We start from the raw sequence: 18,909 nt of genomic DNA, 5'->3' as shown, positions 1-18,909 counted from the left end.
ATAGCCTTTTCATATAAACAATCAAATCTCTCTTTATCTGAACCAACATCTTCATTCATTTTTCTCCTATTATGGTTACTTCTAACATCTTTAGTCCATCTTCTTAATATGTAGTGTGATGGAACAGCAAAGACACTGTTAGATTAATTATTTAATTAATCAAATATGGATTGAAATAATTAATTATTAATTAATTATATTATGGTCAAATGTTATTAAACACTAATTATTGATGAATTGTTTGATTGGGTTTTGTGCCTGAATGGACCGTGATGGGTTGGACCATTCAGTTAAGCCCAATGAGAGGTCTCTGCCCTCAACCGTTTAGTTATTTAAGCGTCGCCCCATTAGACGATTAACATACTGTGAAAATCCTAAACGGCAATGAGGGTAGTAATCCTCTCATACTCATTCTCTTTGACGGTGTCTCAATTCAAAAGGTCTCTCAATTCAAAAGGTACACCGTTCTAATTATTCTTGATTACTCTATAATATTATAATATGCTATAATTTGTATCTATAGATTCAATTAAATTTATCAATTGGTATCAGAGCCTGATTAGATAATTTTGTGGCTATCATCGTATTATATCAATCTGTCATTGATTTTGAAAAGGTTGAAACAATGAATCAATAATTTTGAATTGGCATGAGATATTATATTAATTTTCCGATTAAGACCCACACATGATCCCACATATTCTTGATAAATTATGTGGGTAGTTGCTACTCAATAGTTGCAGTGAATTTTATTCAGTATTGGCAACACTATATTTTGATGGTATGAGAAACTTTGATTTTGACTAATTAATATTTGTACATACATATTTATGCGAATCACGTGCCTCTCAAATTACATGAAATTGTTGATCTATGTTTCCAAATCTCTGAAATTGAGCCGAGCATAATTTGTGGGTCGTTTACGACCCATTTACAACTTTGGATGAAAAATAAGCTTTTCCAGTGTTCTTGAAAATCTTATATGCGTTGGGTTTTCTTTTGCCCAAACAATTAATATTGAATAAATGAAATATGTAGTGAAAGAATAATACATCATAGACATAATGAACTTTCTAGTGGTTGCTCAAACATTCACTAGCATGTTTTCCACTTATATCAAATTTTCTTAGTTAATTATAAATTTATCATTCTTAATTAATGGAGGTATTATTTTGTGTCTAATATTTATGTGTGTATTCTTTACTTACTGTTGACACTTTGATATATCTCACATTAAGGAATTTAATTTTATTCTATGATCAACAAATTTGAAATTTTATTTTTAAAATAAAATTATTATTTTAGTTTTTTATTTAACTCAAGAATATTTTTTTTTATTTTAAATTTATATTCTTGATTTTATGGGCTCTTCTCATATTTGGTATTTAATTTATATGAGAAATTATAAGAATTTAAATTATATATTTTCAAGAGTAGTGCTATTTAGTATGAAAGAAATTGAAGTAGAAATGCAAGAATGTACCCATGCCATATTTTAGAGTATAATTTTAAATTTATTTTAAAAATAATTTCTTATTTAATTGGGATCACAGGGTGGTGGGTGCAGTTACCGTGCATAGATAAAAATCTATGCACCGTGCATAGATTATTATGGACCCTTGGATCATTGGATCAAATTCTAGACATCAATTGTTATTACTCAATACTCAATACTCATCACTCAATACTCAATACTCAATACTCAATATGGATTAAAAACATGATCCAATGGCTTATGTAGGCTTATGCACGGTGCATAAGGAAAATCCTTATGCATATTAGCCAAAACCGTGATAATGAATGGTTGAGATTCTTCTTTTTTTTTTTTTGTTTCACATTTTCTTATCAATAAGCATTTTCTCTATTTTCAAACTTTGAGTGTAAAATATCTTTTTGAAAATATACTTGATTTATAACACTATCGCTAATTACTTTATTTATTTAAGTGTTATGACTTATGAGTGCTAGAATATATTAGACTCATTTATTTTGTCATAATGATTTGTCACTAATTTGTGAATTATTTGGGATGACACTATAATATTCTGTCTGTCATCAAAATTTAATGATTATATTTGATGATTGTAATCTCTTGTGACTAATTATATAATTGCATTAAGGAGAAACTGTTTCTGATATTATTTACTTCTTTTGAAAATAATAAATGTGCATTTATATGAAGTTATTTTTTTCTAGAATATAATAAAAATAAAAAATCTCTATTTATTATTATAAATTGATTTTTTTGTTGTATACTCAAATAAATAAAATTTAATTTTATGAGTATATTAAAATCTTATTATTTTGAGAGTTTTATTCTGGAAAATTAAGTAATCACTATTAATTTGTATAATTGTAATCTCACCTATCGTGGATACAATTATATAAATTTTTCTATTTTGAGTAAAATATAATTATTTTATTTGTATGATTGTAATTAACATATCATGTATACAATTGTAGAAATCTTGTGTGGTAAAATAATTAGATTTATTTTAATTATAATAAATATTATATTGATAATGATTATATCCTATCGATGTATTATTATTAATATAATTTATTTTGTTCAATGTACTTGTTATGTATGATTATATAAACTATGGTTCGAGTACCCTATTGGTATTAGAATTTTTGGTGATAGACTATTTGTACATTGTTATATTTCTTATTTAATATTGTTGAAAGTATCATTTGAAAATAAGAAATTATTTTAAAGACATGTATTATTTTATGAAATCCAATAAATTATTTTAAATATTTTTTATTAAAATGGATTTCAATTCTCTATGTATTATGTAAGTGATTGACATACCCTATCGGTGTGACATTACTTGACATGATCATTGTGTGATAGAGAAAATAGTTGAACATTTGTTTAAAGTTTTTTTGGTTTATTTTTAGTTAATAATTCAACTATTATTCTCTATCAAGTGGGAGAATTTAACATGTCAATTGTATAGAAATGAGAAATAAATATTATTTATTTAATATAGTATTGTTTTATGGAGACTTATATTGTGGATAATGTAGTCATATGTTATTGATGGAAATTCATGACTACTTGTGTTATATCCTCAATATTAATTGAATTAAAGTCTCATATTCTTTCCGCTGCGTATAACATATTATGTTTCTCAAATGTGTGTAGTTATATTTGTAGCATTTGAGTTTTGAGTTAATTATTAATATGTTGTATATAATCCTATATTTAAAATTATATGGATTTGATGTCACTCAAATGATGGTAAACCTTTTATATGACCATCATATTGTTTCATGTGAAATTATATCTATAATGATATATTCTGTTTATGTGCAAAATATGTGGTTGAGTTTGTAACACTCTAGTGATGATATATTATACAACCACTTCTCTATATAGTTTTGCACTAAAAATAAAATTAGTATCCCATTGAATAATCAGAGTATTTAATATTAGCGGGCTCTGATAAATGTATATCCATTGTTATATTGGATCAGTGGGAGTGCACGTGTAAACAAAATAATATAATCCAAAAGAAAAAGAAATAGATTATTATTCTCATATTGTCATATATTCTTTTATGCAATATAAAATATGACATATTCTAAAAAGACTTCAAAATGTACAATAACTTTAAGAAGTTTTTTTTTCTAGTATACTGAGATATATATTATTCTCTTAATCTCAGGAAACATCATAATTGGATGTTTGGGTCGATATTGAAAAGACACAATAACTCCTTAGCATGCAATAGTATTGTGTTATTCTATCTTCAATAGTCCACTCTTGTCAGGTCATAATATGAAAGTACAAGTAAATATTCATACTCCTATCGAGTATGATATTGTACTATGAAGGTACTTATGGTTAAATGTAATTACTCTTGTAATAGGATATTCCTATATGTAATTACTATTCGTAGACCTATGTGCATATTCTATGATCTATAATTTAAAACTCATTAGTATAATCACTTCCCATGACTTATACACATGAGTAAGTCTTATGATATTTTGGGTTAGTGGGAGTTTATTAATAGCATTTTCATATGCTTGGGCCATTGTTTATAACATATTACTCTTAACTTAAATATGTTACTCTAAATTCATCGTTGTTGATTTAAGTTGTGAGTTTTAACTTGTATGATTTGTCTTCCCTATCGGATACAATTTCTGCAGCGTTGAAATTTACTTCTCTTTGGATTGATTAGTGTTTTGACCATTATTGGTATTCTAATATTAGAATCAATATTTTTAATAATTAATTATTATCATCCAAGTGGGAGATTGTTAGATTAATTATTTAATTAATCAAATATGGATTGAAATAATTAATTATTAATTAATTATATTATGGTCAAATGTTATTAAACACTAATTATTGATGAATTGTTTGATTGGGTTTTGTGCCTGAATGGACCGTGATGGGTTGGACCATTCAGTTAAGCCCAATGAGAGGTCTCTGCCCTCAGCCGTTTAGTTATTTAAGCGTCGCCCCATTAGACGATTAACATACTGTGAAAATCCTAAACGGCAATGAGGGTAGTAATCCTCTCATACTCATTCTCTTTGACGGTGTCTCAATTCAAAAGGTCTCTCAATTCAAAAGGTACACCGTTCTAATTATTCTTGATTACTCTATAATATTATAATATGCTATAATTTGTATCTATAGATTCAATTAAATTTATCAGACACCAGCAACTAAAAGTGCCATCAATGAATGTCGACATAGATATCCATTAAACTCAAATGAGCGACATAAGCAAGAAATTTCCTCTTTTGATGCATTCCATTCTACATCAAACTCCTCATTTTTCTCAAAGTCCAAGATTTTAAATGTAGTAATTTGATCATCTTTATGCTCTTTCAAAACAAGAGTGCCTGATAATCCCAAAACTTCTACTTGAAATCTCTTAAATACTTCATGTGTGTAAATCACTGACATTTGCTTTTCAAAAGGGGAAGGAGTTTTAAGAACAGGTTGCTTGTGCCAAGTATTAAAGTCAGCTAGTTTTTCTGCCTCTTCTCTATCCGTCAAAGCAACTTTGTATTTTTCAACAAATTCTTTTAAGGTAGTTTTCTTACAGACGTATTTATCAAAAAATGAATTAATGCTTTCTGATCTCTGAGTCGTTGACATACCACCAAAAAAAGTATCCTTCATGTAAACGGGAACCCAATGCTCACGCTCATCATATAAAGATTCAATCCAAGCATCCCCGCGTAGCTGGAATATTTCCACCATTTCTTGCCATTTATCTTCAAATTCCTGCTTTGACCAAGACTTGTAAATGCATGAGTTGAGATATCTCATGAAGTCGGAATTTTTTCTTAATACGTGACTAAGCTTCTCAGGAACCTTTCTAAGTATATGCCAAAGACAAAATCGATGTCGAGTATTTGGAAATACCTCTTTAATTGCAACTTTCATAGCCTTATCTTGATCAGTTATTATTGCATTTGGAGGTTTTCCACCCATTGCTCTAAGCCACGTTTTCATCAACCATATGAATGTATTTCAGGTTTCATCAACTAGTAACGCGCAACCAAGTAATCTTGACTGAAAGTGATTATTCACACCAATAAAAGGAGCAAATGGCATTTTGTACTTATTAGTGATATATGTTGTATCGAATGAGATCACATCTCCAAACTCTTGATAATCATCTCTTCCTTTTGCATCTACCCAAAACACATTTTTAAGACGGTTTTCATCATCCAAATCAATTGCATAAAAAAATCTTGGATTTTCTTCTTGCATAAGCATAAAACACTCCAACATTGCAGTTGCATCTCCCAATTCTAAACTCAAAAGACGATCTTTATCTAAATGATTTCTAACATCTTTCTCCAAACAACCAATATTTTCATATCCTCCATGTTGTTTGGCCATTGTGGCGTAAATTTTTGTTGTTCTCACCCCAACTTGTTGTAAAGTTTCAATACAATTCTTTTGAGCTTTATTGATTCTTCTATGGCAAGGGAAATAATGTGCATATGTTGGAAAAAGATCATGATTGTGATCTTTAATGAAACTGTGAATACTCCACTTGCCATCACAGTTTCTTTTAATACGCAAGCTAGCTTCACACTCCAACTTCAAACAAGGACGTGGATTATGTGCAATGGATGGTCTCTTTTTTCCATATCTTGTGCAAGCATATGTAATATCGATAAACTCCATAGAAACCTTTGATCGACGACTAGTTTTAATTGAAATTCCAAACCCAACTGATTTAGCATAATCAATGTAGAATGAATATGCATTTTCCTGTGACTCAAATTCCATTCCAATGACTGGTTCTTTACTATCACTAGCTCCAAAATTCTCTTCATTTTCTTCAACAACAGAATCTTTATCACCTTTAACAACTTCCATTAATTCCTAATATTTTAAAAAAAAACATCTAAAAAAGTTGGAGTAATTATATAACAACAAGTTTTAAGTATATTGTAAACATATATAGAGAGACATAGCATGAAGTAAATATATAACAACAAGTTCAAAGCATATTGTAAACATATATAGAGTGATTCATAACATGTAACATTCTTCAAAGGTTGATAAAATTCAAACTTAAATGAAATGATAATATAGAAAACCAATACAGGATATTTGATACAAACTGTCACATATATAAAGAAAGAGAGTGTCATAGCATATAGTGTCTTTCATAGAGAAAATAATACAAGAACTTAAATTTAACATACCTTGAAAAAGTAGAGATGATGATAATATATGGTGAAGAGAGCTTAAAAAAAGCAAGATACTAGCAATGAAATGGAACGCAAGTTTTTTTTTTTTGCCAAATTTTCTTTACACAGAGAACTTGAAGAATATGAAAAGATGGTGCACAAAAGACGAAGAGTAAAATTAGAATAATAAAAATAACATTAAATATGAAATAATAGGTTGGTGTTTCAAAAAGTAATCGGTAACAGGTGATTCATTAAAAATAAGTGGATGACATGTCTAAATATTATTGGTGTGTGATAGAAGAGTGTGTTAAAATGCTTGACCCTAGCATTTCTCTTTTAAATATTCAAATGTGTAGTTTTTATTCAACTTTTCCAGCACCATTTTAGTATTCTTTTGGTGTATGTACGATTTTATTTTGGAAGAGTCAAAATGGATTATGAAGATGTATTTTATTTCAGCATGATTTATACATTATAATTTCCAAAAACACAAGCTTTATGGGAATTTGGATTTTCCCGGATAATTTTGAGCACATTATTCATTATGAGACAAAAATCTTCAAAATTGCTTTAAAAACTGCCAAATAAGTAAAAGTGTGTTTTGACTATCAATATTTTTTTTTTACGGTTTGAGTTTGACACATTTGGCATGTGAGCAAACAATTGATATTTTACGATCCAAAGTCATGAATAATAATATGATATTTTATATTTTTTAATTAAATTTTATGATCCAAAGTCATGAATAATAATATTATATTTATATTTTTAAATTTAATTTTACGATCCAAAGTCATGAATAAAAATATTATATTTTATATTTTTTAATTTAAGTTTTAAGATGATTGATTTTGTCGTTGATTTTGGTTAAAGGCGTGAGACATCCAATGATGATACTATTTCTGTTGTGTATTTGTACCAGACTGTGAGAAAAATCTCAAATATTTGATAGATCCGTTTGATTGTATGAACCATGTAGAACTAAGTGAACCCTTAAGATAGGGAGACTCACTAAAATTTAGTAATCTCTCCACATTTCAATTATTATATTTTCAGGTGGTTCGAGGCAGAACAAAGACAAAGAAATAGATGATTTAGTTCTGCGGCGATGTTTCCTTTCTTTTGTATCTTTCAGCTTATGTACTTTTGGATTATGTATTAGTACATATTGAGATTTATATATTTTGACCGTATCACATTTGACTACTGTACTTATACTAACACTTATCTATTTTTGTTGCTTATGTATGATATCCATGTACCATTTTAATGCCATATGCATATTATCCTAGACAATGATATGCTTGGAATTAAATAAAAAACACAAACATAACTTTAACATGGCAAAAGTATAAAATTGATCAGAAAAATATGAGAGTATTACTATAACAACAATGAACATAAGCAAATTAGAGTCTTTTTTAGTAGTTCATAGGGGATTAGAGTCGGTGTGCCTTGAGAATGCCTCTCAGATGTAGCGTTTGGCTGACTGTATGACCACCAGCCTTAGGGAAGTTTCCCAGTTTTTTGAAAATATTTTGCAACAAGTAGAGCACTTTCACCATCCTCTTCTTATCAGGAGGGAACAGGTTTGTTCGGATCAAATGCTCAAATATGAGAAGATCATATCCTTCCTAGAGTAGCCCCGTTGGCGACTTTTTTGTACTGCATGAAAAGTACTTTGTAATGTAAGAATATATGTGTATATATTTGCAAGGAATCTTTTAGTTACCTGTCTAAGGTATATTTGTGTGACTCTCAGTATAGACACTACTACAAAAAGCGCTTTTAACTTCGGGCGCTAAATGTATTTTACCTCGACTAAAGAAGTAAGGTAACAAAAGACATCATGAAAAGTAACAACTTAACACCTCAATTTTTAAAACACCGGGGGGTAAATTTATTTGTGCATGGGTTTGAACCTCATCTTCTGCACTTTTATTATTTACAAAACTTGCACCTAGTTCATCTCAGTTAATCAATAAAACCGAAGGATACGATAAAAATATTTTAATTAAAACTCGTTACATTGTTTGCACGGAAAATTAATAAAATAATTTGTTTACAAACTACAATGTTTATCTAGAATATTACATTGTTAATTTACATAGAATATTAAAATAAAAATTAATTTGTCCATGAAGATCATATGTTAGATCTCTGAATCCTTGATATTTGGACGAGATCAAATGATAGGTACCGCTATATTCTCAATTGTTTTTTATACATTTGTTTTTATATAAACAAAAAAAAGGTTAGATAAATAAATGATTTTCTGCTTAAATAAATATCTAATAACACAAACCTTAAATCCAAATAATTTTCTACTCTTGCAATCCTTCATAGAGAACTCTTTATGACAAATATTCTTCCAAACCTTTAAGTGGAGGATGTAGATAGTTTCAAACGCTTCATGATGTTTCATTATCAATTTTAGATATCATAATGCTTTTATAATGGAAGTTTTTTAGGTTTCACACGGATCATTAATGGTGTTGTTTACTCATGAAATGGATGATACATATTTTTTTAAGGACGGTGATAAATATCCTCAATCACCACTCTAAATTATTCCCTCGATTTTGTTAAAAATTGAGGTGAAAATTTTTTTTTTTGCATTACAATGTTTATGCAGAATATTAAAACATAATATTACAACAAATCCATATTCTTGAAGAACAACAAATCTTTGTTGTAAGGAGTTATCTATTCCAAACATTGAAAATTTTTATATGGATTGCATGCATCCAACTTCTAAAGGAGTTATCTGTTCCAACCATTGAAAAATATTTTTCGACATTTGCAATTCAACATAAAGAACTTTTTCAAGCTTCTTTAAATTTCAAGATTTCATTATCTTGAGCAAACGTGTTCATGGCAAGATTCCATGTTTGCGAATAAATTTTTCAATGATGTTTTCTTTGATTGACAACATCGGAAGGTTATTCAAAAAGTGTTTTGTTCAAGATACAAGAACATTGAATATTTAGTATGGGGCGGCTAACACATTAGAATGCGTAAAAAAAACTTTGCATACTATGTGACGGAGATATCTCTGAAATAAAATTTTCTTTGTCTATAGGATGCCAATATCTTTATGCATGCACTGTAATACAAACGGTGCGTTCGAAAAATATATTTATGAAAAATAAGGAGTATTTTTCGATTTTTAGTAGTTCTTTTTCACCTCATAGGATGGGTTAAGAAATTTCCTAATTAAATTTTTCATTTTTTTATAAACAATATTTATATATTATGAGCACAAGGGGTACTCAGCCCATAGACATTGATCAAGGAATATTTAGTCTCCTATTCATTCCTAAGAGAGAGAGAGAGAGAGAGAGAGAGAGAGAGAGAGAGAGAGAGAGAGAGAGAGAGAGAGAGAGAGAGAGAGAGAGAGAGAGAGAGAGAGAGAGAGAGAGAGAGAGAGAGAGAGAGAGAGAGAGAGAGAGAGAGAGAGAGAGAGAGAGAGTCTAAGGGCATTTGCACCAATCATAAAAAGTACAACCTATAAAATTCTTCCTATCAATTCCCAACCATAACCATGAGACAAGTTTGATGTTAAACACAAACAAGTTCTCCAACATCTACTTCTATTATGTTATTGAATAACAAGTCATTTCTCATTCTCCACGCACTCCACGTTATAGTCATCCATACCATACTTTCCTTGTTCTTACCACATTTGCCTTTAAATGTTGTATTGAATGACAAGAAATGATCTATAATATCCATATGAATGGGATGCTCTCTATCCAGCCAAGATAATATATGCTTCCATACTGTTACAGTAGTGGGACAATTGAGAAAGAGATGCAGTGTATTCTCTTCGCTCGCGGCATATAACGGGCATCGATTTTCCATCATACCCTGAATGATGTTTCTTCAGATCAAATGGTTCCTTGTGGGCAGTTTATCTAATAGCAATCTTCAATTGAAAATCTTGATTTTTGAAGGCACTTTTGTTTCCCACCGTACGCTTCCTTCATTGATTTTGCATAGGCTCTCCCAATTGAGGCCCAGTTTCCTACACTTCAACAATCCAATTGGACATCTCAAGACCAAATCTTCTTTCTTCATCTCTCATAATATAACTTGTGTGTCATTCTTTCTTGCATATTCATATTTGATTTCATATTCTCGGACATGAGCTATCTCTCTTCCTACATTTCTTTTAATTTTTATAATTTCTTTTGATTGATATTATTTCATATTAATTTTTAATAAACTTTTATTTAGAAATGATAAAATAATATATTAATAAAGAGTGAAAAAAATATCAAAGTACTAAAACAAATAATTATAAAGTACAATATACCTATATCTAAAAGGTCTATCTAAAAAAACTCATAAAAATAAAAAAAAATAAAAAAAAAAAAGACCAAAATACCTACAAGACCAAGGTACCTAAAAGAAAGAGAGGTAGAAAGCATGTGATTCCGATAAAAAATCAATAGATAATAGAAATATATATTGAAGTGCGAGCAAAACCACAATTGAAAGAAATTTATAAAATGAAAATAAAACTATAGGTTTATATGTAATACAAATATTATTTTTTTACTTAAATATTACATTATGAGATTATTGAAGGGATAACGCTATGCTTCGATTCAAAACTATAGTTATACCACCCCTCCCCAAAAAAAATATATATTATGATAGAAGGAGATAATTTAAGTAATATTATTTGTTATATTTATTTATTTTCATTACAATCATCTTAATTAAGCCATAACATCATCCCAATTAACACATCGACATTTTTGGTTAACACACATTCTAACAAAAGCTGAATAACAAGCTGGACAATCCTTGTCATAATTACATGCAGCAAAAACTGCAATGAAAAAAGAGAATATAAGAATGTTAATAAAAGATGAATATTATATATCAAAAACTTTAAAAGGATGAAAAAATGGCTTACCCTTATTTTCTATTGCAAAAATAATGAGGGATAGAAAAAAGACCAAGGCATGGAAAAACATAGCCATATTTTTCTTCTTTTTTTTAGGTAGTAAGTAGAAAATGATTTGATCACTTTATAAATACAAAACTCATGCTGTCTTTACGTCAAACAAATAGTTTATAGCACTTAAATAATTGTAAAAGAAATATATTGTCTAAACTTATAATATTATTAAACTTATAATATTATTAAATGTCTTTAATGTATATCAACTCATTAACGTTGTCCCTTCATGACACTTAGTAAATAGATCACATAAAAATAAGCAGCCAATCTTAAAAATTCATTCTTTTTTCTTAACAATTTTTCATTTTATTTTAATCATTCCTGGTCGAAAAGAAAAAAACAAAAAAAAAAAAAAAGTTAATAAAGTTGGATCATGACAAAGTTATTTGTAGATTTCAGCTGATGTGACTACATTTTTATACATAGATTTAATGTGCTGTAAGATCATTTTTATTTATTTTGATGATATCCTTTTATCTTCCACATATATCCCTTTTAATGTAATGGAGATAGTACTTGAATCTTCAGCATATCTCTTCAACCATATATAAAAATAACTATTTTTATATTTCATGTGGTATCCATCAAAAATATTATATTGAGATCCCATATATCTTATAATATAACATATATTTAAAGAATATCTCAATCCACCTCTTGATATTTTTAGACACTTAATTCAATATCATTTATGTTTTTTGATTCAAGAGATACATTTTGAGAAAAAAAATTCTGTCAAAATTTATATTTTTCCTGAGCTATATCTACAGGATGTCTTAGCATCAAAATGTTTCGTAAATATATTTACAAAACGTTCTGATATACTTTGAAGCAACATGATCACTCCTTATTATTTTTGTTCTTCTTCAACACTCACTTTCTTCGACCTAAAACAACTCTATATGATTAGTATCATTGATGACAATTTTTGGTCATGACTGTTATAGACACCTTAGCTTTAGGAGTCTCAACACTTTTATGTCAAGGGAAATAGTACGTGCATGAATTTGTTATGATTAGTTTTTTTCAAATGTGTGCAATAATTTCTTGATAGGAAAACAACTCCAGAAATATTTTGTATATAATACTAAAGAGATCCCAGGAAAAATTTGACGTGGGTCGTCGCTTAATGTTTATGGTTCCTTTGCCACACTTTTATTGTGAAAAAAAAAAAATACATACTTTGGTATCATTTGTGGATGATATGTAAGAATAATATGAGTTTATTTGATCTAGACCAAAGATGAGGTGTTCCAAGGAGATTATATAAGATATGAAGAAATTTGCTCAGATAAGACTCCATCTATCAAAAATTTGAGAATATTTTGTTGTTTTTGTTTAAGACACATTCAAGACCAATGAAGGAAGAAGGTTGAAGATAAGAGTGAAAATATAATTCTTGAAGGATACCATAAGTTGTACAGTTCCTTCTCTAAAAGGATTGTTAATTATTAGAAAAGATGTCTCAACTAATGAGAAGGAATTTTGGAATTGACAAACCTACAATACTACGTTGTCTTCGTGTGTGCCATTTAAATTTCATGATGATCATTAGGAGTCTATTGTACATGAAAGGGTTAGAGATCTTTTCCATTTTTTAAAAGAAATGGAAGACTCCATTACTATAATTTTGAGTATATAAAATTAAATAAATGTAAAATAAATGTCACATGTCATGAAAATATCACTAAGACCAAGATTTCCAATCAAGAGCCTTAAGAATATGATGTCATTTTTGCAATATGCTTATCTAGATGGACAGCTAATATACTTAGCATTTGTTTTATGTGGAGCCTCTTAATTATGCATAATTATCTAAGGAAAAGTGTGGAGGAATAGGTTCAAGCAACAGAGAAGAAAATCTAGTCACATTATTACTTACAAAGAATAGGTCAATTATACTCATGTGCTATAGTCATATTAAATTTATTTTATAAGTGATGTGTAGGTTAGTCACAGTTTAATCACTACAATAAAAATTTGTAAGGGGATAGTTCTCCTAGTTAAACAAAGGGTCACAATCTTTTAGTAAGAGGCTAGTCACTCCGCTAATTAGTTTGGGCTAAACCCCTCGCACAATGTGTGTGTTAGTATTTTCCTAGAGCTAAGCCCCTGACATATAATCCACGTTTTGGCTTTTGTGTGGGGTTTAACCCCTCGCAAATTTGCCAATTATTAATTTTTTTCAAGTTGTCCCTAGCTAATATTTACAATATTGTATAAAAAATATTATAATTATATTATTATAAATATAATAATATAATTATAATAAAATAGCATTAATATAATATATATATATATATATATATATATATATATATATATATATATTTAAATTTTATGAAAACAAAATTTAAATAAAATTATAAAATTCAAGAATCATAATTAAAATTAAAATTAAAATACTTTTTTTGAATCAAAGGAAAAAATATATTAATTCAAAAAAACCAATCAAGTACAAGGTGATAAAAAAGATCCAATCCACAAAGAACCTATATCATAAGGCTAGCTATATGATTTCTAATTTTCTTAGAATTCTAACCCCTATACACTATACAATCAACTATTTTATCATAGGTATTGCTATTAGTATGGTGGTGAAAACCCACATCATTCCTATAACTCCATATGCCATATAATATTTTTTTGTAAATGCTAGTTTAAGAATACCAGCCCTCCACCCTTTTGTAGAATTGTAACCAATTATCCAGTTTAGTTCATCTGCCCAACTACCAAGAGAATAGATAATCTATAGCCAGTTTAAGATCTTCTTCCAAATGCTGATAGTGTGAGTACAGTAAAAAAATAGATGACATAGAGTTTTATCAACATTACCACATAAGCTACATCTGCTATCCTGGATCATATTGAAATGATACAACCTGTCTTTGGTAGCTACCTTCCCATGACAGATTAGCCAAGTCACATGGATGGTTCTGGGTCTAGCCACATTACCTTAGAAGAGGAATCTCCAAGGAACCTGCACCCCAACCTCACTAAGTACTTCATACAGTTTCTTAATCTTCAATTTGCTCTTTGACAGCATATCATTCCAATCTTGCTGAACCAAACTCACATGGTCTCTTAGAATCAAGATCCTATTAATAACCTAAGAGGCATTCTTCACAATATTCGCAACCATGACATTAGCTCCTTTCAAATAGTGGGCATGAATCCATCTAACCCACAATGTATCAATTTTGTTACAAAGGTTCAACAAACACTTAAGCATTGTCACCTTGTTCCAAATAGACAAATTACAAATGTTATGGCTACCTTGATTCCTTGGACTACACATGGTTTTCCAAGCAACTGAGATCTTTCTACTATTATCTAAGTTGTCATTCCAAACAAAAGACATCCATAGAGAATCAATTTTGTTAATTACAAACTAAGGAAGAGGCAGACATTGCATCCAGTATTGAGAAATGACCAAGATCACATTCTTCACCAACTGGATTCTTCTTGCATAGTTGAGTAATCTGGAAGTTCAATGCATGATCCTGCTCATAATTCTATCTATCAGAGGCATGTGATGGTTAGTGTTCAGCTTCTTACTAGTAATAGGGACTCCCAAATATCTAAAGGGTAATTGCCCTTCATCAAAATTGGTTGCCTCAATCACTTGAACCTTAGAAACCTTGTCCATACCACCACAGTAGACCTTGCATTTCTTAGGGTTAATCACCAATCTTGTTGAAGCAGAGAAAACATTGGCAGTAGAAAGTAATCTATTGACAGAGTTTACTTCCCCTTTGCATAACAAAAGCACATCATCAGCAAAGGTGATGTTTGTAATACCCAATCTCTCACACTTTGCATGATGATTGAAGTTATAGTTATGCTGCATATTATCCAACAACCGCTTCAGGTATTCCATCATAGTCACAAAAAGTAAGGGGGAAATAGGATCCCCTTGCCTTAAACCCCTTTTAGCCTGCATAGTCCCAGACACACTACTATTAACATTGAAGACATAGCTAATTGTGTTTTGAGCAGCCATCACCCAATGGATAAATTTCCTAGGCAACCCAATTTCATTTAGCTCTTGCTCCATGGCATACCAATCTATTGTATCATAAACCTTTTGAAGATCTAATTGAAGCGTAAACCTATGAGTGCCTCCCTTTCTAGTAATGTACCCCCATAAGCAACTTAAAGGCTAACATAATGTGGTTGTGTATGTTCTGACCTGGAATGAAAGTAGCCTGATTAACACCAATGACACTAGGGAGAACCTTGCCCAATCTAGAGGTCATGATTTTTGAAATGATTTTATAGACAGTAATGCAACGAGCTATTGGTATATAGTCCTTAACATGCTTTGCCTCCTCAGTCTTTAGAATCAGAGTTACCACAGTTTTATTAAACTCTTTCAAAATTTGCCCCTGATCAAAGAATTCCCTCCCAGCAGCCACCACATCAGTTTTGATAATAGGCCAACAAACTTTAAAGAATTTAGCAACATAACCACCCACTCTTAGAAATTTAAGATTACCAATACCATTAAGAGCTTCCTCTATTTTAGCTTCAGTAACCTAGCTAACCAAATACTCATCCTACTCCAAACTAACTTACTTCTCTTTCCTCATGACAGCAATATTAATGTGAGTAACATTACTGGCGGCCTTTCCCATAAGGTTTCTATAAAAGTACATTTTTTATTCTAACTTAAACTTATTAACTTAAACTTTTATTCTAAGTTAAAAAAAAAACATACTTTTAATAATTTATAGACACTTTTAGAAAAATTGCAAACTTTTAATCATATTAAATATATACACTTATTATATATATATATATATATATATATATATATATATATATATATATATATATATATATATATATACTTATAAAAATTAATTTTAAAATATATACACTTATGATTTTCTAAATAAACATATATTCTTTAAAAAATAAAATATACTTTTTAAATATGTACAATTATAAACATATTACTAAAAGTATACTTTTTGACAATATTAATTTTAACTTTAGAAATTTTAATTTTTGTAACACTATCAACTGACAACAACACTAAATATATTCAAATTTTAAAAAAGTAAAAAAATAAAGTGTATTTTAAATGGAGAAAAAGTAACACCAGATATAAATTTTAGATTTGAATCTCCTTTAGATGAACAAATTAACACGTTTGGATAAATAAAATGAACAAAAAAATTATTAAGTTACTGTAAAATGAAAAGAAATCCAAAATTAAAATTAAATATAAACATTTACCTTTAAATGATTAAAATGTTTTAGATTTTGAAGCAAAATTTGAAAATATTGAAGAAGGTTTGAAGGTATGATTTAAATGGTTTAAAGAGAAGAGAGAAAAGGAGTGGGAGGTAGAAGGGTTATTGGATAAGTGGAGAAGAATAAGTGAAACAAGTTTAACTAATATCAAAATTTGTGAGGGACAACCCTTAGAAAATTTATGAGGGGTAACCCCTAGAGAATTTCTGACAACATCAAATCACTCATTAATCACCCTGACACGATGAACGCTTATTTGACCTAACAACCAAATTTTGTTAGGGGATATCCCTCGCAATATGAATATTGAAATTTTGCTAGGGGCTACCTCTCGCAAATGCTAACTTTTGTTTGCTCAAGAAAACAAGATTTTTGCGCTATTTACTTCTGCGATGGGTGACCCTGTTGAATGCAGTATAGGGCAAGCAACAAAAGAAAGATTTGGAAATATTGATCCGGGATTTATCGTCCACAGAGATGGAAGATGCCATTCTACAGTTTCTACGGTTTCGAGCTCGGGTTTGAATGAGCAAAAAGTAAACAAAGATATGGACAAGAAAAGAATAAACACATTCTTAGAAGAGAAATAACTTATCAGGAATGTAAATATATTCACTCTTCACAAACATACACTTACCAACCCATTATATTCAACCTACGATACTCATCTATGTCATCACGTATCTCTCACATAAGCGTCCATCTCTGGAGCACAAACGAGATCATCTCACAACTAAGGTTATCTCTAACGCAAAGTCACGAGAACATCCGTATTCTCGCGTCGGCGATCTCTCGCGCGCCGCTCAAACACGAAAGCATTAAGTACAGATACAATCGGTGAATGCTAGCTCTAAATCTATCTCTAGAGTTCAGAACCAACAGAATATCATCCTAGATAAAGATTCAAGCAGTTTATCTCTAAAGCAACTCAAATCTTCAGCACAGAGCAAAAATCCAGAACAATATCAACACAGATTTATAAAGCAAGTTAAACATAACATTATAATCGGTAAATATACATAAGATTCGAGTAAATATACAAACAAACCCCAACACAAAAGAAATACACAAAGAATAGAGAAGATAAACCAAACATCTCGCGGGTTGTCAGCTCCGGTTGATGAGAAATCCACCTCCGATCATCCAAGTGCATGACCCAGTGTTGTTTTCTAAGCTAATCCTACTCTAAGAATGAAAATGATGGAGTTGGAACCAAAAACTCTCCAAAACCATGCCCTAAAAATGGTTCAAATGAAGAAATATAAACACATTTTCTGCTACGGCCGCTTAGCGGCCAAATCTCGCTTAGCGGGCTACACGTATTCACAAAATATCTACAACAGTAAACAGGCCTCCGCTTAGCGGCCAGAACCACCGCTTAGCGGCCAGGGAAAATTGGTTCGCCCCTGGAAAGCGCGCTTAGACGCCGCTCAGCGGCGCTCTCTGCACAAAACTTGCTTATTTGATCCAAAATCGCGCAATCGGAGCCGTGCCTTCGACACTTTATTCCTCGAGGCTCCAATAAGCATGAATACCTATAAAAACAAAGGAAAAACTATTAAACGGTATATAAAATATATGAAAACTAAATAATGTGAATATATACACAAAAGTGGGGATTTTATTACAAAAACGGAATGAATAGAATCGATAAGTGCCACAATTATATACTCAAAATAACAATATTTTGGCACTTATCAGACCCCTCGCAATGTTCTATTCCAAAATTCAAAAGTTTCCTATGTGATATCTACAAAGGGATATCCTACGCCAAGTAATTGGATGATATTTTCTTTTTTCATGCGTCGCGAGGGGTTTTTAACCCCAAGCACAGTTGTTTATTTAGTGAGGAATTTTACCCCTGACAAATTTCCTTGGCTATACAGAGTTTTTCTCGTAGTGAACCATGTCAATATAAATCGATAATTTATTGATGCGTTCTTTAATCGTGACAATATTTTATATATAAAGCCCTTTTTAGCCAA

General features: G+C 30.0%; 3 protein-coding genes and 1 long non-coding RNA gene across 4 annotated transcripts; all 4 read right to left on the bottom strand.

Moving 5' to 3' along the window:
* Positions 1-4,675: 4,675 nt before the first annotated feature.
* On the bottom strand, positions 4,676-5,467 carry LOC131625844 (protein FAR-RED IMPAIRED RESPONSE 1-like). The gene has a single exon (XM_058896674.1). The coding sequence runs from the start codon at positions 5,465-5,467 to the stop codon at positions 4,676-4,678; it is 792 nt and encodes a 263-aa protein (XP_058752657.1).
* Positions 5,468-5,506: 39 nt separating this feature from the next.
* LOC131625832 (protein FAR-RED IMPAIRED RESPONSE 1-like) lies at positions 5,507-6,277 on the bottom strand. The gene has a single exon (XM_058896657.1). The coding sequence runs from the start codon at positions 6,275-6,277 to the stop codon at positions 5,507-5,509; it is 771 nt and encodes a 256-aa protein (XP_058752640.1).
* Positions 6,278-11,202: 4,925 nt separating this feature from the next.
* On the bottom strand, positions 11,203-11,754 carry LOC131625831 (uncharacterized). Its single transcript, XR_009290965.1, has 2 exons — positions 11,615-11,754; positions 11,203-11,527 (listed from the first exon to the last, which is right to left on the bottom strand). It is a non-coding gene; the product is annotated as an uncharacterized LOC131625831 (long non-coding RNA).
* Positions 11,755-15,152: 3,398 nt separating this feature from the next.
* Positions 15,153-16,320, bottom strand: LOC131625843 (uncharacterized). The gene is made up of 3 exons (XM_058896673.1): positions 16,241-16,320; positions 15,855-16,141; positions 15,153-15,730 (listed from the first exon to the last, which is right to left on the bottom strand). Exons 1-3 carry the CDS (start codon positions 16,318-16,320, stop codon positions 15,153-15,155), a joined length of 945 nt encoding a protein of 314 aa, XP_058752656.1.
* Positions 16,321-18,909: the final 2,589 nt, after the last annotated feature.

The sequence above is a fragment of the Vicia villosa genome, unplaced genomic scaffold (assembly GCF_029867415.1).
Source record: "Vicia villosa cultivar HV-30 ecotype Madison, WI unplaced genomic scaffold, Vvil1.0 ctg.000244F_1_1_3, whole genome shotgun sequence".
NCBI classification, from domain to species: domain Eukaryota; kingdom Viridiplantae; phylum Streptophyta; class Magnoliopsida; order Fabales; family Fabaceae; genus Vicia; species Vicia villosa.
Note: the sequence above shows the minus strand (reverse complement) of the source record. Positions and strands in the feature narration are given on the sequence as shown.

What these genes read in the sequence shown, in the direction of transcription:
- LOC131625843 (XM_058896673.1), bottom strand. Translation starts at nt 16,320, where the DNA reads ATGTACTTTTATAGAAACCTTATGGGAAAGGCCGCCAGTAATGTTACT. An exon ending in GCTGTCATGAGGAAAGAGAA is followed by an intron (nt 16,142 to 16,240) that starts GTAAGTTAGTTT and finishes TAAATTTCTAAG; the next exon opens with AGTGGGTGGTTATGTTGCTA. An exon ending in TCAGGCTACTTTCATTCCAG is followed by an intron (nt 15,731 to 15,854) that starts GTCAGAACATAC and finishes ATGATACAATAG; the next exon opens with ATTGGTATGCCATGGAGCAA.
- LOC131625844 (XM_058896674.1), bottom strand. Translation starts at nt 5,467, where the DNA reads ATGGGTGGAAAACCTCCAAATGCAATAATAACTGATCAAGATAAGGCT.
- LOC131625832 (XM_058896657.1), bottom strand. Translation starts at nt 6,277, where the DNA reads ATGGAATTTGAGTCACAGGAAAATGCATATTCATTCTACATTGATTAT.